The sequence below is a fragment of the Ursus arctos genome, unplaced genomic scaffold (genome assembly GCF_023065955.2).
Source record: "Ursus arctos isolate Adak ecotype North America unplaced genomic scaffold, UrsArc2.0 scaffold_23, whole genome shotgun sequence".
Classification (NCBI taxonomy): domain Eukaryota; kingdom Metazoa; phylum Chordata; class Mammalia; order Carnivora; family Ursidae; genus Ursus; species Ursus arctos.
In genome coordinates, this window is record NW_026622908.1 from 10,176,794 (window position 1) to 10,202,191 (window position 25,398).

Here is a 25,398-nt window from a genome sequence, read left to right on the forward strand (position 1 = left end):
TTACTTTAAGTCTATCTGTTCTGTTAGCTACTTAAAAGAAGAATAATGCAGTTTCTACATATAGTTCAGGAGTTGTTTCTCTTTTCACTTCTGTCAGTTTTTGCTTCAGATATTTTTATGTAGTTTTTAGATGCATACACATTAGAATTGTTGTGTATTATTGATAAAGTTTGGCTTCTTTATCATTGTGAAGTATTGTTCTCTGTCCCTATTAAATTTGGTCCTTTAGTTTAATTTAGCATTTTTCTAATTAATTTGTACTATTCCAGACACATTTAACATTTATAAACAGATTTGAGTGTGTATTCCTTTTGGCTTCTCCCAGACTATTGCATATTATATAACTAGTCATAAAATCTTCCTTTTAATAAGTTGTGAAATACAACATGCACAGAAGATAGCATAAACTTACACAGTGTAAGAAATAGTTACATAACGAACACTGGTATAATCATTAGATCAGAATATAGAAAGCAGCTGCCAAGTATGTTTTCAATTTTCTTCAGATATATTTATATACCAATTTCATCTTCAAATGTCTTTCTTACATATCTTTTGAAATATTTTAAAATATCTTTTTATCTTTTAATTGTATCTGTTACAACTTCTTTTCCACCCCAGAGAGGTTACCACTCTCCTACCTCTGTGGTAATCATTTACTTGCTTTCTTTATGTTTTTGGCACTTAGATTTACATTCCAAATCAGTGTAGTTTATATTTTCCAGTTTTTGAGATTTATGTAAATGGAATCAAAACATAGTATGTTTTTGTATTAAAAATAGCTTTTTGCTTTCTTCACTAAGTCATGTTTATAACATTCATCAATATTGCCAGTATAGATAATTTGTACATTTTCATTTCTGTATATTCTGTTGTGTGACTATATAACAGTGTGCTTGTTATTCCACAGTTGGTGGACACTGGATCATTTCCAGTTTTTTCACCATGACAAATAATAGTGCTGGTGTATACAGGTACACATATGCCATTACACTCAAGTGTGCTTTTCTACATGTATATTTAGAAGTAGATTGCCAGATAACAGGGTGTGCTGCTCTTCTGCACTGCTAGATGATGCCAAACTTTTCTGAAGTAGTAAAAAAAAATTTTATTGTTCCATAGACTTGTCAACACTGGACATTGTATGACTTTGTAATTATTGCCTCTCTGCTAGTCAGTAGTACTTTCTATTTGTGTTTGAATTACTAATGAAGTTCACCATTTCTATTTGTGATTATTGGCTCTTTGGAGTTCCTGTTTTGTGAAGTAATTGTATATAATTCTTTGTCTATTTTCCTTTGGATTACCTGTTTTTTTCTTAATGATTAGTGGGAAGTAAAGATATGTGTGTGTTTGATATCTTTACAAACTCTGACTTTTTAATTCTTTTTATATTTTTTGATCAACAGAGGTTCTGAATTTTAATCTAGTCAAACTTATTGGTCTTTTTTTTATAGTTCATACTCCCACCCCACCCCAGAACATGAAAGTATTCTCCACAAACTTATATATATCTTTAATTCCCTTAGACAGTTGTGGGAATAAAAATTGTCAGTCTTTCTGGAGCAGGTTGATGACACAGAGCAAAATCTTAAATGTACATGTCCTTTAATCCAGAAATTCTGCTTCAAGAAGTTTCTTAGCTAAATACATAAAACATTGAAAAGATGTCTTTGTGTGTGTGTGTGTGTGTGTGTGTGTACATATACATGTTCAAAATATTATTTTTCCTACCCATTGTAGAGTAAATGCAAAACATACAGATATTCTTGTTGCTTGATATCATCAGCCATCTTGCATTTGCCAAGTGTGTAAGTGTGAGATCTGTATCAGTCATTGTAGAGCTGTCAGAAAGGAAACTACCTTACCCAAAAGGATTTTACACAGTTTTAAAAATCTCAGTATCTTCATCATCATATTTGTGATAATTTCATTAGCTTTAGCACATTTTAAATGGAAAGAGTCAAGGGATAGACTGGGGAATCATTGAAAATTGAAAGAATCAAGGGATAGACTGGGGAATCATTGAGAAAACTTTACAATTCAGGTATTCATTGTGTAAGGCTCTTATAAACGTAAGGGTGAGATAAGTAGAGGTTACATTATATCCTGTAAAAACTTGGGTTTGGTACATTTTTAGCAGAGAGCACTGTAGATTAGGAGAAAGTGCTTATCTAATTACTTTATAGATAATCTCTAGAGCAGTGGTTCTCAGTGGTGAAGGGTATCCAGTTTTGCCCACCTGGGGATATTTGGGCATTGGGAAATGTCTGGAAACATGTTAGGTTTTTACAGCAGGTGGGGGTGTTGGGGAGGGAGAGAGACAGGAGGAGAGTGCTGGTGGCCTTTGGCAGGGGTACTACTAAACATCATACAATGGACAGGATTGCCTCTACAATAAAATATTATCTGGCCCAAAATGTCGATAGTGCCAAGGTTAAGAAATCCTGCTTTAATCAGAAAGAATGAGTTCTCAACATTTGCTACAACATGGACGGCACTGGAGGAGATAATGCTTAGTGAAATAAGTCAAGCAGAGAAAGACAACTATCATATGATTTCTCTCATCTATGGAACATAAGAACTAGAATGATCAGTAGGGGAAGAAAGGGATAAAGAAAGGGGGGGTAATCAGAAGGGGGAATGAAACATGAGAGACTATGGACTATGAGAAACAAACTGAGGGCTACAGAGGGGAGGGGGGTGGGGGAATGGGATAGACCGGTGATGGGTAGTAAGGAGGGCACATATTGCATGGTGCACTGGGTGTTATACACAACTAATGAATCATCGAGCCTTACATCGAAAACCGGGGATGTACTGTATGGTGACTAACATAATATAATAAAAAATCATTATTAATAAAAAAAAAAATAATAATAAAAAAAAAAAAAAAAAGAAATCCTGCTTTAAAGTTGTCGTTTCTAAGCATTGATAATAACTCAACTCCTAAATGAGATCATATTGTAAAGCCCACCTGACCTAGTATGGGACATTGAGGAAGATTTTCCTTAAAAGGTATCATCATTAAGAATGTATTTTGTCACACAGATATACAATAGACATTTCTTTAACCAGTCTTCATTTAATTCAGCAAATTAATGATGTTCTGCATTCTTTCTGTATAACGTGCTAGATTCCATGGCTAACTGAACACTTAAAGCTGATAAATTACCTTCAGTATGCCGCTCCTGTTTTGCTCCTATTGATTGTATTATAGGTTTACCAAGAGCTTATTGTTTTCCCTGCTTCTTTATATAATATCAGTTAATATTAACATAAACTGATGAGGAAGACTGTGAAGAAGATTCCTGTTGAATAAAGTAGTGAGTAAAACGATTGTGACAGAATAGAAGTGGGAAGGTGGAAATTACAGAATTCAGAGATTCTCCACTTGGCAAGGTACCCTTAGATTCTTTTTTCTATTTTAAAATAACCCAAACTGGAAATTACTTACAACCCGTTATGAGTGTAGTTTATGCAAGGAAGATTGTGAAGATCCTGACTCATAGATTTGCCCTCAAAGAGTATTAGTAAACAAATCTACATTTGTGTTTCTTTCTTAAAATGTATTGTTTTCAATTAACAACCAACTAGTAGTCCCAATTACATTGGATAACAGTTCTGTCTACAGTGAATTTTTCAGAATTGAGAATAGTATTGGAAAAAAGTGTCATGAAATATTTATTATGCTTCAGAAATATACCAAAAATTGGGTTTAGATTTTATAGCCTTGTTTACTTGTTAAAAGTAATCTTTTATTTTTATCTTTAGATAAATTCAATTATTATTTGTCACCAGACTTTCTACAGATTAACTCTTTATTTTATCTGTAACTCTCCCCTGCCTTTCTTTTTTTTTTAATAATTAATTCTGCCTAACAATAACTTAGTTATTTGCGCTAAAAAAATTAAGAGAATACCTTATACTGAAGATATCACAAGTTTCTTTTATCATTAATTTATTCTAAGAAGATATGAACATTTTAAAAATAAGGTTCCCATTTCAATGATGTTAATATCTTAGTCCCAGATTTAATCCAATGTGTTTCTTTTGTAGTAATTAATTTTTGAAGTGTAAATGCAAATTTTAATTTTGAAAAGTAAATGTCACTTTGGAAAGAAGAGTGCCCCATGAGCATCATGGGAGAAAATATTGGGTATAATTCTCTTCCAGATGGCACCCCTACAGGTGAGGCAGCAGCCTGTGAAATTACAGTCTGAATTACACTGCAGATGAGCCGGGCATTTGGAGCAGCGCCTTCTGATATCAGTAATAAATGACTTGGTTCAGAACCAAGGACAGTTCCCAGGAAATTAAAGGCTATTCTATCATGTAGGGAGCCTATAGTAAAATGAAGTTTAGCAAAGTGGAAAGTTGAGAGAAAGGACAGCAGTTAGCCATACATATATGAATCTTTTCATCTACTAATATTTAAAGCTTAGATATATTAATTTATCTCACAGATGTCATATACTGGTTCTACATATATTCTAATATTTGCATTGATTTTCTAAACTGATAATTTTCATAATGGACAGTGGCTAAGAGCCAGTTGCCAACGAAGTTATCACTCTGACATATTATATATCATATACCTATTATAAATTCTAATCTTGTTTAATATGCTTTATGGGAAATTTTTCATTTCAGAACACTTGAGTCCTTAATTACAAAGGTAGTATAATATAATACAAACACTAAATCTTTTTTTCAATTAGGTAAATCAATGTAAGAAGCAACATGGAATAGTTATTCAGAACGTGACTCTGTAGTTAGACCAAGGTTCAAATTCTGGGTCATTCAACTATTTTTTCTGTGACGATAAGCAGTTTTTTAAGTCCTATGGTTTTAAGTTATTTAACATTTGTAAGCCTTGATTTCCTCATCAGTTAAATGGAAATAACAATAAAATATGCTTTAGGGAAGAATTAAATAAGTTAATCCTTATGAAGGTACTTAATACAATAAAATTCAACAATTATCTCTACTGTTTGAGAATTTTAATTTTAGAAAGCAAAACAGCATTTAAAAATAACCAATTTTAGGGGTGCCCGGGCGGCCCAGTCAGTTAAGCATCCAACTCTTGATCTCAGCTCAGGTCTTGTTCCCAGGGTTGTGAGTTCAGGTACCGTGTTGGGCTTCATGCTGGGCATAGAACCTACTTTAAAAAAGAAAAAACGTTCTTAAAATAACCAGTTTTATTTTGTACCAGAAAAATAACAAAAAGCAGGTACTGTTTCATTTTTAACAAACATAATGATGTATGATATTAGTAACTCTTTTATTCATTCAGTAATTTCTTACTGAGTTGCTGCTGTCTACCAGCCACATTTGTAGCCTTCAGGAATATAGCTTCAAACAATATAGATAAAGTCCTTGCTCCTCTTGGAGCTTACATTTTAGTCAGGAGTTAAACACAAAAATAAACCATATTTTAATTCATGAGTGCCACAATGAAATACAAAGTAGGGTAGAGAAATGGAGCTAGATAGAGTAAAAAGATATTTTATGTGAAGACATCAGAAAATCCCTTTTGAGGAGGTAATAGTTGAACAGAAATCTGACTGCTGAGTGAAAAGAATGACAAATAAAATTGTCAGTCTTCACTGACTCTAAATGTGAAGAAATGTGAATCTATTCTTGGTTCGAAGGAATGCTTGTGTGTTGATTTACTAGTTCAGCTAGTCTTAAAGTTTATAAACTACTTTGACAGAATAGAAGCCTCATCATATACTTAGATAAGCAATACTTGGATACCGAAGTGGAAAATTACAGATACAGGATACTGTTTTAATTCTACACTAATGAAGAGAGAAAAGGGGGATAAAAACGGGGAAAGATGAAAGAAGAAAGACTTGCGTTAGCCCTCTGCTTCTATCCATGTTAGCCCCATTCTACACCAGTTTAAAATATGCCACGATTTAATCTCTGATGGATGGCTAATAATAACTTCATCATATATCCAATAAATAAGTATGTTGTTAGAAGGAACTACTTTCAGTTACTGATGGAAAAGACTTTGGTTTATTTGTAGTACATGGAAATAAGACAGTTTGGACATAGGAAGCAAAATAACTTAGATTTTTGCCAATTACTTTGAAAGTTAATAATAGAAACAGTTTGACACAGTGCCAAATCAATGGCAAACTAATTTTTTTGCTCCCTTCCAAAAAAGACTTGACTATAATGAATACTTATTTTGTATCAAAATATGAATTTATTTTATTTTAATGTTTTAACATGCGGTAATCTTGCAAATAGGGACTGTTTTTTCCCCAACCTATAAACATGTTTTAGCAGCTGATCTTTTTCCTTTTTATGTGCACTGGTCTGAAAAAAGAAGTAATAGAAGGTAAATAGAAGACTGCTCTTTTAATAATTCCTTGGCATCAATTAAAATTCGCTTTAATCAACAGGTGAATGCTTATTTATAAGCAAGTGTGTGCATAGATCTGCATGATAATTATGTCAGATTGATAAAGATTTCTTAGTTGACTTTCAAAAGTTCCTTGTTCTTTGAATACACAGATGATATTAATAGTGAACAAACTTGTAAGAGTTAGACATATTACTGAGATACTCTAACCAAAAGAACAGTTTCCACCAAATCCTTAATTTTCCTAATGTAAACAAATTAATAAAAGGTTTTGTCGCTCTTTCTTTTGTAGGCAAGTATTTTCTTCTCAGTGAATTGGTATGTTGCTGGGAGTGGGTAAACATCAATGTAGAGTTGCTAGTTGCAGTCCAGTTAGGTTTTTTTTTAAGTGATTCAGGCTTGTGAGCTGCATTTTCTATAAATTTAAATGTGCTGTAAATCTCTTGTGAAGATTTGGAGCGCCTGGGTGGCTCAGTTGGTTAAGCGACTGACTTCGGCTCAGGTCATGATCCTGGGGTCCTGGGATAGAGCCCAGCATCAGGCTCCTTGCTCAGCTGAGAGCCTGCTTCTCCCTCTGACCCTTCCCCCTCACGCTCTTTCGCTCTTTCTCTCTCCCTCTCAAATAAATAAATAAAAGCTTTAAAAATAATGATAATCTCTTGTGAAGATTATGCATCCCAAGTTTGGAAGTTTTTCCTGTTCTAGAGACCCCTTTAAAAAGTCTTTGCTCATGTGGTTAGAGTATTGCATTTATCCTGTCAGTTATTTGTGCACAGAACAAATGAGTAAGTGAGAACAGTTTTTATTTAGAATGCTGTCATTAGGGCAGAATTCATGTTGGCTTACTCTAAGCAGTAAGACAGTGTTTTATGTGCTAAGCACTGTGCTGAGCACTTGACTCTTCCTGCTGCTCTGGGTAGTTGTGGGGTAGACTCTAGAATGAGAAAGACTGACTCAAGCTGTCATTGATCCTTTACACATGATACCAGTAGTGGTAAATTTTCTTTTCACCTGTGCTATGATTATCCTTTCTTGTTAGAGGATTCATTACTGGTTTCTAAAATGGAGTACTCCAGGGCTGTATTTCATGAACATAGAACCCTAGTTGTGCAAGGTGTTGAAAGGTATAAAATAGGGGGAAAAAAAAGTTTTTAGTCAAAAGGTAACACCTAGTTAAGATATGTTCAGGGGCGCCTGGGTGGCACAGCAGTTAGGCATCTACCTTCGGCTCAGGGCGTGATCCTGGCGTTCTGGGATCGAGCCCCACATCGGGCTCTTCCGCTATGAGCCTGCTTCTTCCTCTCCCACTCCCCCTGCTGGCTGTCTCTATCTCTGTCGAATAAATAAATAAGATCTTTTTTTAAAAAAAATATGTTCAGTAGTCCTCTTTACCATGACACTTCCCAGAACTATTAATTTGCTAATTTGCATTATGAATCTCAAGATGACAGTAAAGCATCTGGTGTTTCTTAAAGATTCCCTCCCTTCCTTTTTTTCTTTTTTTTAAACAAAAGAGAAAGTCATTTGGAGGGAAGCTCTTTGGGAAATGCTATTCTAGACTAGGCTTTCTTAACCTTAGCTCTGTCAACTTTGGGGGCTGGATCATTTGTTGTTGTGGGGCTTCCTATGCATTGTATTGTGTTTATCAGCATTTCTTGGCTTTACCTTTCTAGATGCCAGTAGCACCCTTCCTTACCCCCTGAGTTGTGACAATCAGAATGGCACTAAACATTGTCAGATGTCCTCCAGGAGACAAAAATCTGGTTGAGAACCACTGCCTGGATTAATATTGCGATATTCCAGGGAGTTAGAGGTACATTAACAATTTCTGTCTCAGATTTTCTTTTTAATGAGGAAGAAGCAATGGTCTAGAAAGTGGAAGCACAGATTAAGAAGGTTCAGTACATTCGACCGTAATAAACTTCGCTGTCCTGATTTTTTAAATGTACTTGGAGAATTTAATGCAAAAAGTAATTGCAAACTTCACAGAAAATTTTATGGCAGAGACAAAAAACACATCTTTCATAAAAAGAGTAGCCCAGATATTTAAGTTGATATACTTATGAGGATATTGACTATACATTTCTAAAATCCTTTTTTTTTTTTGTATTTTATACAGGGCTATTTTCTTCTTTTTGAGTCTATGTTAGATTCTGTCCTTTATGCAAAGAACAAATACTTGGCAAAAGGAGGATCGGGTGAGTAAAAATTCTAGTTTTAATAATGTAATTGTAGTCTGGCAGAATCAAGTGAACCTTTGGATTTCAAATAAACTATGCATGACTGAGAAAGTTTCCAATAGAAATGAAAGATGTTTCCATTAGATGAAGCTTGAAGACAGTCGTTTACTATACTGTCGATAATAGAACATTATAGAAGATATGCAGCACTCCAAGTTAATGGTATTCTTGAGAATGCCTTTTATAAAAATACTAGTGGTAGGACTAGCTTTGGAAGCTGTTTGATGTTGAAATCAAAATCTAACCAGAAACTCCTTTTGATTTTTAATCCTTATGGCATTTAGTTTTTGTTTTTGTTTTTTTCCAATAGAGGATTTCATACTAGGTTGGAAATTACCTACTTTACTGGGAGATTTTCCATGACTTCACTAAATGTATAAACGTGTCATCTCTGTGATTTAATGAGAACATTTAAAAAGTGACTGGTCTCTACTAAGTTTATAAAGTGCAGCATACCCAGTCAATATTTTTATACTGTATATATTGCATTTTTATCAGTATTTTTATTGGATCCCAGTAAATTTGGAAAGCTCTCTCATATTAATTCTGTATACTCTAAGTGAGATTGTGTTTTTATAAGCCTTCTGCTATGAACAGTTTTATACAAACAGTCCTTTTCAGGGCAGGGATTATGTCTTGTCCATCTCTGATCCTTGCACAAGCTCTGCTGCTCCTGGAATGTAGGTAGATCATCATGAGTTTACTGAATCAAATCATTACAACTGAATTGAATAGCATGTCTCCCATCATTCCCTTCTCCCTAAACTTTTACTTTCTCAAAGCTTCAAGATCAACAAATGGTTTCCATGGTCAGAGGACAGTTGGTAAAATTGTTACGTAAAGGAAGGGGTGCCTGGGTGGTTCAGTTGGTTAAGCATATGCCTTCAGCTCAGGTCATGGTCTCAGGATCCTGGGATCGAACCCTGCTCAGTGAAGAGTTTGCTTCTCCCTCTCCCTCTGCCTCTCTCTCTGTCTCAAATAGATAAATAAAATGTAAAATCTAAAAAGTTATTTTGTAAAAAAGTAGATGAAAATTGGACATTTTGAACTAGTGACATAAAGCACTTGATCATAGTTATGCCTCCTGCCCATCCATATTCTGTGAAATCACTTTGGCAATTACGGTACAATAAAAATCAGTGAGGCCAAAACATAAAGCACAGAAAATTCTCCAGTATAATAGAATTCTTTTATAATAGCTTTTAAATGGTTTGCCTTTCTTTTTCAAAAATACTTTCATTTATTTTATCACTATATTTTCTGCAAATATTTCAAGGTGTACTCCTGATCTCTGACATGAATCTAGCCAGAATTTTTAGATATACTTTACCCTACGAAAATTGGCTATATCTTTCTATAGTTGCAGTGGCTTTTTTAAAATGACTGTTATACTTAATGACTGAAACTAATGTTATCTACCATTTGTTGATTGTCTGCTAGCTGCCAAATACTATACTTTTATTTATATTATTACACGTATAATCCTCACAACAGCCCCTTGAATTTTAGAAACAGAGGTGTCCTAGAGGACACAATATTAAGTGGTCAAGCCTTGACTATTTATTTTAAAAACTGAGATCTGCCAATTCCAATATTTGTGTTCTTTTCAGCATCCCTTTTTGTTTCTCTACGAAAATGCACTTTATTGAATCTGATTCTTGCCTTGAAGTTCTAGGGAAGATTCAGGGAACTGTTTCCATACCTCCCTGAATAGTATTCATTGATCTTACTGAAGGACTGACAGCAACTTAATACATTTAAATTGAACTCTCGATGAAATTCATTAAGAACTTACAGCATGAAAATAATGAGGTTATAGTTGATGAATCAGTAGCAGAGTATTTCCCATCATCAGGGATGAAGTGGAGGCTCCTAAGTCTAGTTCTTTTCATATTTTTATGCAGCTAATATTAGCACTGAGGTAATCTGGAGGCATATTGAAGAGAGGTCAGCATTTAACTGCCTAGGCAGTGCTATTGAATGTTGCTTGTTAACAGAATTAAGAGAAAAGAAGGCAAAGTCAGGAATGAGTAATGTGAAGTAGACTATTTAGCTTATTTTGTGTCTGAGTATGCCTGACTATCCCCAATCATCTAGGTGCTCGTTCTTCTGTAATAAAGCAAATTTTTCTTTATGTTTTTCTGAAAGAAAGATTTACTAAGCAACTAGTGCAATGATTTTAGAAAGAATGATTGAATTATGAGAGAGGGAAAATATTAAAGATTCATGTAAGCATGAGGGGACCACAATTGATATTTTTCCATGAATTTAGGTTCAATATATGTCTCACTATATAAACAGTGGTATGGAGTAAGTCCTTTATAAAACACAGTCAGCCAGAGTATTTCTTCTCCCTGTTATCACCAAGCAAATTCTGTAGTATTTTGGAGGTATTCATTTACTGCTATTACTACTAATAAAAATAATCTTATAAAATTAATGAAAATGTATTTACTAAAAATTGCTTCTACTATTTTTAGCTAAGATTTACAAAGCACTAGTTGTGTTCAGGAACTGTAGTGTTTTATATTCAGCTAGCTTATAGATAAAGAGGAAAACTAAGACAATGATTTGCTGTGGGCAAGGGCATGGGTTAAATACCTAATGGGTATAAGGAGGGGCACTTGTGATGAGCACAGGGTGTTGTATGTAAGTGATAAATCACTAAATTCTATACCTGAAACTAATATTGCATTGTATGTTAGCTGGCTGGCATTTAAAATAAAAATTGGGGGGAAAAGAATGATGTGCTATGACCTAAGCATATTTTTACAACAGGAATTAAGACAAAAACAAATGTATGTTTTAGAATGACTACATAGAATGTAAATATTTTATATCCTAACAATGTCAAATACTACGTTTTACAAAAATTGGGAAGAGAACGCAGGGGGCAGGTGGGAAGAAGTGTATATACTTGAGTTGCATTATCTTTAATAGCAGGAATTCCTGGACTCTCATTTAAAGCTGACAAATCAAGTAATCGAATTGTAAGCACATTTTAGCAGTACAGACTTAATATTAAAAGAATACTGTTGATTATTAAAATTTAGTGGTAAGGCTTGTGGTGAGAGATTATGTCTATATCTCGATTGTGGTGGTGATTACATGACCGTATGTGTTTATCAAATCACATAGAATTATACACCAAAAAAGCCAAAAAGAATGAGTTTTATTACTCGTGTAAATTACACCTTAATAAAAGTGACATTTTAAAAAAGCGTAGTGGCATTTCCCACCTTGAAGCCAATTGGACTATGACATGGTTTGATTTCTTACTTTTCCAAAAAATATATTAAAGCTGTATACTAACTCTATGCCCACCTCTGTATTTGCTGTTAGTATCATCAATATTATCTACCTTTTGAATTTAAAAAAAATTATGATTAAAGAAAGGGAAGGGGAAGAATAAAGAAATATACCGATTTTATCATTGTTCATGATAGCTTAATAAATAGTGTTGAAAATAGAGAACTAAAGGTATTCTATAATGTAATTACATAGTTAGCTACTAAAACAAAAACATAAAACTTCCTAAATATAAGAACTAACACTTAGGAAAAAGTCAAAAAGACCATGTAGTGAACTACTTAAAACAAAACAAACAAAAAAACCCAAAAACTACAGATACAGAAAAGATAACATAAAATGGTAGAGTGTGAACAAAAAAATGTCGTATCCATAAATTTAAATGGGTTAAACTCACCTGTTCAGAGAAAAAGAATTTCAGTTTGGGTCACCAAAAAAAACCCCTAATTCTGTGTGCTTTATATAGGCCATCTAAAACAAAATTATTTGGAAAAGTTTTAACCTCTAACTTAAAAAGATATTCGAGCAAATCCCCCCCAAAATGAAAGTAGCAGTCATGGTATTATTGATACCAGACAAGAGGGAATTGGAACAAAATGTTATGTAATCAGTCATATGAGTAGGGCTTAGAACTAAGACATAAAATCATGCCCATATTCATGGATACTCAAAAGGTTTTTAACAAAATACAATTTACATTCTTGATTTTTTTGAATGAGAATATGAATAGTCAGACACTAGCTTGTATGATAAAGTATATTTATCTCAACTGAAAATCTGTATCATGTTTAATGGGGAAATACTAAAAACATTTCCTCTATAGTCAAAACAGGATTTGGATGGCCACTATTGCACCATTATTTAATATTTCACCAGAGGTACTAGTCCGTGCTATTGGAAAAGAGAAAGAACATAGAAGATAAATCAAAAAGGAGATAAAACTAATTCTATTTGTAGATGATTCAAACCTAGGCACTTTAAGTGAATCAACTGAAAAATGATAAGAAATAATAAAATAATTTAGTACATTATTGAGCTACAAAATAACGTAATTAGAAATAAGCAAAACTTATATGCAAACAGCTTTACTACTAAAAGACAGAAGATAAATAAACGGAAAGATAGACCATGTTCTTGGAAAAAGAGACTCAGTGTCATAAGGATACTGATTTTCCCAAAATTAATTTAAAATTTAGTGTAATCCAAAAACATTGACATTTGTTGAAAAGAGATGGTAAGTACATGAGAGTTAATTATGCTCTTTTGTTTTTGTATTTGATATTTTTATAGGATAAATTTTATAAAATTGTAACTCCAACAGACAGGTTTGGTATTTTTAATTAGGATTTTTAAATTTTTTGGTAGTAATGGCAAGGAAAACTGAGATAGAAGGGTGCCAGGGTGGGGGAGCAGGGGACAGGAAGATTAGTGCTACCAAATATTAAAACATATTACAGAGCCTCAATAAATAAAACAATGTTCTTGAATGGACAGATACATTGAGCAAAATTGAGAATCCTGGTATAAACCAAATAATATATGGCATCTCATATAATTAAGGAAATTGTTTACTGTAGTGAATTATGTTGAGACAGTTGGGTAACCCTCTGTGTTAAAAAAAACAAAAACAAAAAACAAAACACAGCAGTGCCTGGGTGGCTCAGTAGGTTAAGCATCTGCCCTCAGCTCAGGTCATGATCCTGGGGTCCTGGGATCGAGCCCTGAATTGCCTGTGTCAGGTTCCCTGCTCAGCAGGGAGTCTGTTTCTCCTTCTCCTGTTGCTGCTCCCCCTGCTTGGGTGTGTTCTCTCTCTCTCTCTGTGTCAAATAAATACAATATTTTTTTTAAAAGAAAGCAAAAAAATTATAAAGTAAAAAATCCACGCAGTGTAAATATTACACAAGTCAAGGTTAAGTGCAAAAAAAAGGATAAAAATACTAGGAGACAGGGGCACCTGGGTGGCGCAGTAGTTAAGCGTCTGCCTTCGGCTCAGGGCGTGATCCCGGCGTTCTGGATCGAGCCCCACATCAGGCTTCTCCCCTAGGAGCCTGCTTCTTCCTCTCCCACTCCCCCTGCTTGTGTTCCCTCTCTCGCTGGCTGTCTCTGTCGAATAAATAAATAAAATCTTAAAAAAAAAAATATTAGGAGACATAGGTGTATTTCTTTATAAACTTGGGGAGGGAGGCTTTCTAAATAAGAACTTAGATTCAGATGCCTTTATTGGAAGAAAGATTGATAAGTTTGATTAAGTAAATTTCTAAATGGCAGTATATGCCATATGCAGAGTCACACGAGAAAGTACAGACTGAAAAAGTTTTCGATTCCTGTCACCAACAAAAAGCTAATCTCTGTAACACATAAAAAGATCCTACAAATAAGACCACAAATCCAATAGAAAATTGCACAAAGAACTGAATGGCAGTTCACAGAAAAGGAATACAGTTGACTCTTAAAAATGCGCTCAGTCTCGGGGCACCTGGGTGGCTCAGTCGTTAGGCGTCTGCCTTTGGCTCAGGGCGTGATCCTAGAGTCCTGGGATCGAGCCCCACATCAGGCTCCTCCCCTGGGAGCCTGCTTCTTCCTCTCCCACTCCCCCTGCTTGTGTTTCCTCTCTCGCTGGCTCTCTCTCTCTCTGTCAAATAAATAAATAAATTTTTTTTTAAAATGTGCTCAGTCTCTATCCTATTAAGAAAAATGTCCAATCTGGGGAATCTTTGTCTTACTCAAGATTGCACTGAATACTCCTGTGCTTTTCCTTGAAGTTACAGCTTTGACATTCAGGTCTGTGGTTCATTTCAAATTAATTTTTGTGTGTGGCATGAGGTAAGGTTAGGTGTTAATATTTGCTAGCACTCTTTGTTGATATGATTATCCTTTCCCATAAATTGCTTGGCATCTTTGTTGAAGATAAATTGTCCATATATGTGTGGGTATGTTTTTAATTCTGTTCATTTGATCTCTAAGTCTCTTTTTTCATCAATACCATATTATCTTAATTACTGTATTTGCTTTGGCAGTTTGGTCCCTGTGAGTGTGTGTGGTTTTTTTAAAATAAATTTTAGAATCGTTTTGAATCTGTCAGTCTATCAATTTTAAAAAGATTGGTAGAATTATGATAGGATTGTCTTGAGTATTCGAATAGATCAACTTGAGAATAATTAACATCTTAATAGTGTTAATAGGTCTTCCAAACCATAAACACAATGTATCTTTTCATTTTTTAAAGTCTTTAATTTCTCTTGGCTTTATTTTATAATTTGCAATGTAGAGATCTTGCACATCTTCTGTTAAGTTTATTCTTTTTAAAAAAATTTATTTATTTGAAAGTGTGTGTGTGTGTGTGTGTGTGCGCGCGCGCGCGTGCGCATGCGTGCGTGTGAGCTGGAGAGGGACAGAGAGGGAGGAAGAGAGAGAGTCTCAAGCAGACTCCGAACTGAGCATGGAGCTCTTTGCAGGGCTCAATCTCACGACCCTGAAATCATGACCTGGCTGAAATCAAGAGTCGAACACTCACCCAACTGAGCCACCAAGGTGCCCTTGTTAAATTTAGTTTTAAGTATTTAAATTTTTTTGTCATTTTTACAGGTGGAAATTTTTAAATTTCATTTTTCAGTTGATGACTACTAGTATAAAAATACAGTTGGTTTTTGTTTATTAACCTTTTATCTTATGACCTTGCTAAGTTCACTTGATAGTTCTAGTTGTTTTCTAAATTCCTTGGGCTTTTCTGTGTGATCAATCATGTTGTTTGCAAATAGAGACAGTTTTTTACTTCTACCATTCCATACACTCTACCTTTAATTTGGGGGGCGGGAGATGCTATAAGGCTTTGAATAAAATAGGAAACAAGTTCATTTAGATATGAATAAATAAATGAATAATCTGAAAGTTTGATTAATAATGGAATATTTGTTTCAAAGAACCTCCCCACAAAATAGCTACTAATTACAGAAGAATAAATTTCAGCATAGAAGCCTAGTAGTCTCCACCTTGATCAAGTAATCAGGGTTGACATTCTCAGGAATGGGTCAGATTAAAATTGTGGTCTGATAGGAGCATGTAGAAATAATTCATCTCTTTGAAACCATCCTCAGAACTGGTAAGAGTTTTGTAAAATCATAATTGTTGCATAGAAAATTTAAGAGCTCATCAAAGGAGATACCTTCTTCCATATTACTAGGAAAGAATGTTGTTTGTATTGCCTTTCATTACAAGCAAAATGAAAGGTTTTTCTCCCTTATAAAACTAGATTCACATTTCTTCTGGGGTTCTTCAAACTATACATCGTTGAGTTGTAATTATCAAGATTATAAAGTTGAGGACTGCATCCAGTACAGTGCACAATTATCAAGGCAGTCAGTTCCTAACTTACTGTTTTCTGATCTTGCCAGACCATCCTCATTACTGGGGCCTTTTGTTAAAAATATGGACATTCAGGCCGCAAATCAGATCCTTCTGAACCAAAATGTAGGGGGAGAGTCCTGTTTTAAGAATGTATTTGTTTGTTTGTTTGTTTGTTTGTTTGTTTATTAAGAATTTATTCAAAATACACATTTTCCTTTGTATCACTCGAGGTTATTGTTGGAAGAAAGAGAACTCTACCTTGGCTATTCAACAGAGTAGGAGTTTATTAAAATGGTAGGTAGGGTAGGTTATTCAGTTTTTGTAAGAACTAGAAAACCAGGCTGGAAGGTTATGCAGCCAAGAATAATGTGCAAAATTATGTTATAGGACTGGTTTAGAAGTGATACCACTACCCTAATATTGAGCACTAGCCGACATAATACATTGCTGATCTTACCAACAGTTGGCATTGCTGCCTCTGAGAAGTAGCCAGAACTTTAGGTGCTTATCATTGGTGGACCTAGGTCAGGTGTGCATGCCTAACTTACAAGGGAGAGAGGGAAGGCAACCTTCTGCCATTTCCAGCTTCCATAGAGGGAGGCAGGCCCTGTCTTGTGACATACAGAATTTCATAAATAGTTCAGAAGGGGGCAGCAAAAATAGAGTGGCAGATATATAGGTATATATGCTTCACCAATAGTTGTCCCTCCACAATTTTGCTTTGGAATTTGCATTGGAAACCTGATCTATGCTTATAAGAAATTGCCTCTGTTATAAAGTCTCCATTTGCTTCTATACCTTCCTAGTTATTCTCTGTGCAGAAAGCTGAATTGTACAGCTTACTCACTGCTCCCTCATTTCTACTTGGTTGCTTTCCTCTTTAGTGTTTCTTCTTGCATCGTGATCTCCTTCCTTAACGCGGCTGGAATAAGTAAAGCTGAATGTTCCCGTTTTCCTCACTTGGCCCTGAAATTTTATTCATCTCCAATCTTTCTCAACGCCTTTCCCCTTCCTCTTTCTCTTTCAACAAGTGCCCATTTACCTTGGGAAAATGGGATTCCTCTTTGCCTTTCTTCTGTTTGAAAAGCATAAAATGTAGCATCATGCATAATGGAAAGCATATAGATTTTGCAAGTAGACCTTATGTTGAATCCCCGCTTTGTCAGATAACTAGTTACCTAGTTAGCTGATTAAGACTGGTAACCTGGGGGGCGCCTGGGTGGCACAGCGGTTAAGCGTCTGTCTTCGGCTCAGGGCGTGATCCCGGTGTTATGGGATTGAGCCCCACATCAGGCTCCTCTGCTATGAGCCTGCTTCTTCCTCTCCCACTCCCCCTGCTTGTGCTCCCTCTCTCGCTGGCTGTCTCTATCTCTGTCAAATAAATAAATAAAATCTTTAAAAAAAAAAAAAAAAGACTGGTAACCTGGGCAGGTTACTTTACTGCTACCAACTTCAGTTTTCTTATCTGTAAAAAGAGGATTATAATCTAGCTTTATAGAATCAGAATCATTAAATGAGATGCTCAAAATGAAGTAGTTGCTCAACGAAGGTTAAATCCCCTCCTGAGTTACATCTGGTAAACTATAGATTCACGGTGAAATGAGCTATAGCTAGTAAAATGAAATTAGTGTTAGGTTTATACCTTATAAAAGTTGCGAAATGAATTTAAGCGTCATGCTATTAAGACTTGACTTCCACATAGTTTATCTCAGTGTAATCAGCCACTGCTCATGGTTCATAGTGCTTGGAGGTTTCCTTTAGTATTTCCATAATTCGCTGTCTACTTTCTCATCTTCAAATCTGCATTCTTCACACTTGTTGTTTTGTTTTGTTCGGTGGTATTGCAGTAGTATCATTTTCTACTGTTTAAATAATTTTTCAGTGTATATTGCAGCTAGCTAAGCTGGCCTAGTCACTATTTATAAGTTAATGATGGGAAAATGTTTCCGATTTCCAAATAAGAATTAATTTTTTAAGATATCCTTATTATATAAATTGGAAATTGATTTTTGAGCTTATTCAACTTCAGAATATTTGCTGATTTAGCAGCTTGGTAGTATGCTTGCCTTTATACATGTCAATCAAATTTGTCTTTGTTAGTTTACTAAAATCTTTCTCCATATTGTTGACGTGTATTGTGAAAAGAATAGTTTATTTTGACTTATTATCTCCTTTTGTTCTAAACCTTTTTACTATCTGGTTATTTATATACATGCAGTGATGCCAGTGCTTACTAGGAATTGTTTCTTTATTCATCTCAGTCTTACCCTTTAGTGTCCAAAAGTTTGTGAGGCATTTCTAAGGGATAAAGGATTTCCCATCTTTATCTATTCACCATGTGAGCTGTTCTAGTGACAAATGAATTCTGGGCAGTGAATCGAGAAGGACACAGATGTCAAAGCCATGAATTTATAAATGGTCTGTTAAGAGGATGCTTTGTCCAATCAGTGCTTTGTTAATTTCACCTACAGGAAGGAATAATTATTCAATTATGCTTCTATCTGACAAAAATCAAATGACAAATGTGTCAGAATGCGAAGGTAAAGGGTTAGTCAAGATTCTGGCAGGTGGCCCAAAATTTTAGCCAGCTGTAAGAAGGTGGATATGGAACTAAACTGACCTATAACACTGATTACAGGTCCTTTATGAATATTCATAGCTCTTACTAACAGATAAAAAATAATTTCATTTCTAAATGCTAACAAAGAAATCATGATTTTCTGTATCTTTGTGAAATATAATTACCTTGAAAAATATACCTCAACACACTAGAAAAAGTAAAATCATATTCCTCTTTTGTTTCTTATTACCAAAATAGTTTTAAACCGTTCTTTTTTAATTTATTTTAGTAAATTGTAGTTTTTCCTTATGATAAAGTTACCCTTATTTCCTAGTACTATTACTAGTATATCATAGTGCTTGATACAGAGCCAGGGGTCAGCTAACTTTTTCTACAAAAGACCAGACAATGAATATTTTCAGCTTTGTAAGCCCTCCAGTCTCTGTTCCAACTACTAGAACACAGTGCAGCCATAGACCATAGGTAAATAAATGAGGGTGGCAATGTTGCAGTTAAACTGTTTACAAAATCAGAGAGGGGGCTGAATTTGACCCATGGGCTATTGTTTGCCAGCCCCTGATATAGGGACTAATGATATTTTAAATTTTTCACTGAGATTTTTAATAATATCTGAAAAAGAAGAACTCTGAGCTATGTTAAGTAATTTGAATGTCTGTGCACTACACAACTTGGAAGGATACTCAGTTTCCCAGAGACTATAGTGTGAATGGCACTCCCTGAAGTAGTACAATATGGTGGCTCTGATAATGACCTCCCTCATCCATTTCTCTCACATCTATATCAGGGGTATCCATATCTGGCCTGCTGCCTGTTTTTGTAGATAAAGTTTTATTGGAACATAGCCAAGCTAATTTATTTACCTATTGTCTGTGACTGCTTTCACAGTTCTAGCAGCAAAGAGAAATAGTTTCAACAAAGACCATATGGCCCACAAAACCTGAAATAGTTATTTTACAGAAAATGTTTGCTGATCCCTGATCTGTACCCTAACTATATTTCTCTTTAAGGATGGAGTTACAGGGCAAAACATGGGAAACTTGTATGATTGTCATATTAAGTCCAACAAAAGATATATAAAGAAGTTGCCAAATATCTTAGAATTCTGTTTCATCTTCAGTGTTTCTCATCTAAGGATCTGGTTCAAGAAACTAAACATGCTTTCCTATAGCTAATGCTCTTGCTGGTTCAGCATAGTCAGCAACAAATCAGATACTTTGAAGAATTTGTTTTAGTCAGGAATTTAAACACTGTCAAGACACTCACCATGTGTGCGGAAGAGCAGGACAGTAGAAGTAATTCACGGTCCATGGTAGCCCAGTACCCAGGACTCTAGCCCAGTGCAGCTATCACATCTGCCTCACATACCCCCTTAGGGAGGACTTGAGAAACTTCTTATCAGTGACATAGCACCAAGTATTTTTTCTGGGTATCTCAATTGCTTTGATGCCAACAGATCTTATCATGGGCTTTATAGGAAGATAATTTAGGGCTGCTGTCATTGAATAATAAATTCCTAAGGCTGTGGATAAAAACAAAGTTTGGGGGAAGGGGAGACTTACTTCTCTGCTCTTTAAGTCTGAAAACTAGTTAATAATCATGAAACTATTTCTTTTGTGCATTTCTTTGGTACATATGTACTTGCTTTCAGTTTATTGAGATAAGAAAATGGTATTTCTATTTTAATTCATGAATCCCCTGAATCTTATCTGAAGGACAAAGTGAATTTTGTTATTTACTTGTCAGAGAAAAAATCAATATTTTTAAAAGTGTTTTAGATTTTTATTTATTTATTTATTTATTTGAGAGAGAGCAGAGCAAGTGAGAGAGAACACAAGTAGAGGGGAAGGGCAGAAGGTGAGAGAGAAGCGAATATCCGCTGAGCAGGGAGCCTGATGTAGGGCTCTGTCCCAGGACCTGGAGATCAGGACCTGAGCTGAAAGCAAGAGGCTTAACTGACTGAGCCACCCAGGCACCCCCAATATTATTTTTTTAATTTGGTGCTGTACAGACCCTTTACCCTTGTTATTAGAATAGTTTCTTCCTGAATCACTCTCTTCTGTCGCCTCTTAACACCTACTCTCCTGGTTTTCTTCTTGCTTTGGTGGCCCCAGCTTCTCAGCCATTTATTATCAGCCTCCTTTCCTTCCACACATCCCTCAAATTCTGGTACTCATCATGTACTCTCCCTAGAAGACCTCATGAGCTCCCATAACTTACATTTCCATTCATATGATCATTGTCTCAATTTATATCTTGAACCCAGATCATCTCTTAAATCTCAGGCCTCTTTATTCAGCTGCTTATTGGATATTTTTACCCATTTGTCCATAAGCACTGAACTCTTACGTTCCTCTTGAATCTGCCCTTATTTATTCCCTAATGTAATGGTTAGCACCATGATCTGCCCAGCTGCTAAAGCTAAAAACTGTTGCCCTTGGCTCTTCCCTCTTTGTTACCTCCACAGCCAGCCCATCCTGTGAGTTCCTTCCTCCTAAATATCCCTTGAACAATGTGGGTGTTATGGGCATCAACTGCCCCATACCCTGTGTGGTTGAAAATCTGTAACTTTTGACTCCCCAAAACTTAACTACTAATAGCCTACTCATGACTGGGAGCCTTACCAATAACATAAACAGTTGATTAACACATTTTATATGTTATATGTATTATATATTGTATTCTTATAATAAAGTAAGCTAGAGAAAAGAAAATGTTATTAATAAAACCATAAGAGAAAATACATGTACAGGACTGTACTGTATTTATAAAAAAAAAAAAATCCATGTGTAGATGGACCCGTCTTGTTCAGGGGTCAGCTAGCTGTATATACCTCCCCCTTTCCATTCCTACAGCCATCGCTCTCCTTCAGATCCCCTGGGTTATTGCAATTATCTCTTATTTTGTCTTTGTCTTAATCTTGCATCTTCCCATTCATTCTCCACGTTGTATTCCATCTGGCTTTTCCAAAACCAAAATCTGATCAGATTGTTACCCTATGTAAAATTGTTCACAGGCTTGTCATTATTCTTAGAATAAAATCCAGTTTACTAACATGGTTTATCCAGCCAAAGAAAACATAGAAAACATTTTCTTTGCACCCTTATTACCTTTGTAGTCTTATATCTCATTTTCTCAAATTGGAATGTATATTAATTGTGATCCCATATGCACACCACTCACTCTGCCTAGAACACTCCCTCCCTACTCCTAATTTATGTGGTCTTCAGTTCTTATCTTATATAATACCCCTGCACCCCTGTTATAGCCAAATCTGAATTAGCTGTTTTGCTCCCTCAGTACCTTATACCTCCCCTTCTTAGTGTTTATTACATCACCAATAATTGCCCCTTTTTAAATGATTTGTCTTTTTCTGCGTTTCAGAGTAATGTATAAAGTTTTAGTATCTTTTTAAAGTTCACATATTGTAATTTTAATATTAAATATGTTCATTGCAGGTTTATTTAATTATGCTGTCTTGTTTTAATTATTATAAGAACCCATCATTAATATCCTTATTTTAATGTTGCCATCAACTGTAATGGAAATCTTTGTTTTAAAAGAGGCTACAAGATGGAACTTGGTTATTTTCCCTGATCTATACCTCTGTTAATCCCCCACTACTAGTAATCAATTATTAGTAACTCATACTGATGATTTTGGGATTTATATTTAGCCTTTTAAAAAGTGTATTTTGCCACAAAGGGAGATAATGGTAAATTGTTGGGTATTTTATCTGTTACAGTTTACCCCGATATTTGCACTATCAGCCTTGTGGCAGTAAGTGATATGAATAAACATGCTGATAGAATTGCTTTTTGGGATAATGTCTATGGCTTCAACATGTCCTGTATGAAGAAAGCAGTTATTCCAGAAGCTGTTGTGGAAGTGTTAGATCCGAAGACTCTTATTTCAGATGCTTGTAGTATTAAGGTAGGTGTTTTCACCAATTTTATTTTAACAGAATTGCCATTTTTATTAGTTTTCATTTGTGAGTTAAGTATTTGAAATTAATATATTGATATTATATATAGGCCTTCAAAACAGTTATTATTCTTCCCATATTAGACAGTCTGATGTACCTTGAGGTTACAATATTTACCAGTTGACTGTATCATCCTTTGGAATCACTTCTCTTTGTATATCGCAGTTCCTTATACTGAGGGTTTGAAGGTGAAAAGTCCTACTGTATTATCATTTCTGCTTCATCACCACCTCCCTGGCCTTTTTCTAGTTTCTCATTTACAGCCAGATTATTCATTCATAGCATATATTCTACACAGTTTAATGTCTCAACATTCAAATTTCTTCCATCTTTTCAGATTAAGTAATTACAGCGAATTTGCCTATGAAGCTAAAGCCCTACTCTGTTCAGATTTCTCAGTTAATTCCTTTTGTGTTTTAAATCTTATTGTTTACCATGTCAATCTCTAGTTTTATTGTGAATTTTGCTGTGTCAAATTTACATGGGTTAAATAATAACTTTGCAGTGAAAAGTCATTGCTTTTCTTAAAAACTCCTTAATTTGTTTCAATTAGATAAATATTGTTCAGTTTTAGGTTCAGAACATTGTCTGCTTTTTTTGTCACATTGTCACATTATTACTTTCATAGCACCAGTAATTGTTCTCTGCATAAAATGGATATTCAATAAATATTTGTTAATTTTAATAGGTAAAATATTTAACGTTGGCATAGAGTAATAAACATAAAAAGTTTCTCAATAAGAGCAAGCTGATTAAAATTGCATTCAGCTTTTAAGAAAAAAAACTAAAGCCTGGTTAATGATTATAGTACTGTTGAGTGCTCTGGTACACTGATAGTAAAATTTATTTGTATTCTTTCATTCCGGTAGGAGTGTACAGTTCTAGCCAACTCAGCCTCAAGGCTGTGCAAAAAGAGGAGGGTAGAGGGGGAGGGCTAATTTTTCTCTCTAGAGCTCTTTGTTTAATGCCAAAAACTGCCGTGAATAAGTAGTTGAAATAGAAAATTTTAGACTGAAAATGAAGGTGTTTAAAAAGTACACATACCCTTTCTTTTTTTTTTTTTAAACATTATTTATTTACTTGTTTATTTGTTTAGGTAAATGTATTTTGTTCCACAATCCTTTACCAATAAAAGGCAACCACACTATAACTTCTTTAAAATTTTCTCAAGCTGTTTAAAAGATGGTAATGGCTTAAGTATGTAGTCCTATGAATTGTGTATGTTATGTTGCAATCTACTCATGGCAAGTCAGGCCTCCATGGCCTCCCTCTGGTCCCACTGCAATGGCTTCTCCCCATCTGCTCTCCATAGTGAAGTGAAGAAGGACTTGAACCAGGGCAGAACAGGAAAATAAGGCTCTTTGGCCATTGTTTTCCTGAGTTGAATCTTCTTCCTTGGCTCGGCTCTTTGATATTAACTGTTATGGTTTTTCCTAATATCTAAAAAACTTATCTTCCAATGCAGTTACAAAAAGGAATTCTAAAAGGGGCGCCTGGGTGGCTCAGTCGTTAAGCACCTGCCTTCTGCTCAGGGCGTGATTCCAGAGTCCTGGGATCGAGCCCCACATCAGGCTCCTCCCCTGAGAGCCTCCTCCTTCGTCTTCTCCACTCCCCCTACTTGTGTTCCCTCTCTCTCTGGCTGTCTCTCTCTCTAATAAATAAATAAAATCTTAAAAAAAAAAAAAGGAATTCTAAAACACCTTATCCTTTTCATTAGCCTATGTTTTCAAGTTGGCATTTCCTATAAAAATGTTGATCTTATGTGTAATTTATAGCAAATGTGTACCACTGGTGGTATACAAAATTATTTTAGTTGGAAAACAAGAAAAGAATTTTATTTGAAAAATTTTAGTGTTTCTTAGAAAAACTTTAACTAGCACATCAGAGCCATGATTTGATACATAGTATTCTTACAAGAAGTCTAAGTAAAAAAAGTACTAATTTGGTTTAAACAAAAATTAACTAAATGATAGTGCCAGTAGCCTTTAAATTTGGAAACAGTCCCAGAAGTGGGGTTTGAATGATTAAACTTTGCAAAACATTGGTTTACAGTAATCCTTTATGCATAAAAAAGAAGTAATATTTATCTGGTTGGTTTTGGTTTTGTTTTCACTATTTTTACTAAATTCTTCCTTTCATTCTTTTTTAATGGGTAGCAAATAGATTGCCATACAATATCTGTCTCAGCTCTGGAGTTTTCTTCAGATTTTACCCTGCAAATTACAAAGACATCCATGTGCACGGTAAGCTGTTTCATCTCCTCTCACAAATCTCACTAGCAGTGCAGTTGATTGGCAAGCTAATGAATTAATTACCAGACTTGTGATAAATGAAAAAGGCTATTGCCTTCGACAGTCTATCTTTGCCTTTGTTAGGCTATTAAACAGATCTGTTTTGATAGGTCAATAGACTTCAAAAAAGTTAGTTTTAGTTGAGAGGAGAAAGTATTAGGATACCATGTTTGCATAATGATTTTTTTTTATACAGTCTTCCTTATTGCCTCTCGTGTAACTAATTGAGAGCACTCATCCTTATCTTCATAGGCAAGTTCATGTCCTACACC

At 34.9% G+C, this 25,398-nt stretch overlaps 1 protein-coding gene across 3 annotated transcripts in view; it reads left to right on the forward strand.

Annotated features, from left to right (window-relative positions):
- Positions 1–25,398, forward strand: part of PRMT3 (protein arginine methyltransferase 3) — a 125,386-nt gene that overhangs the window by 55,936 nt on the left and 44,052 nt on the right. For 2 of the 3 annotated variants that reach the window (XM_026512222.4, XM_026512223.4), the window contains 3 exons: positions 8,499–8,577; positions 22,596–22,783; positions 24,992–25,078. In XM_026512222.4, coding sequence (XP_026368007.2) covers positions 8,499–8,577; positions 22,596–22,783; positions 24,992–25,078 — 354 coding nt within the window. The remainder of the gene's footprint in view (positions 1–8,498; positions 8,578–22,595; positions 22,784–24,991; positions 25,079–25,398) is intronic. The other variant, XM_048215285.2, reaches the window with a different exon arrangement.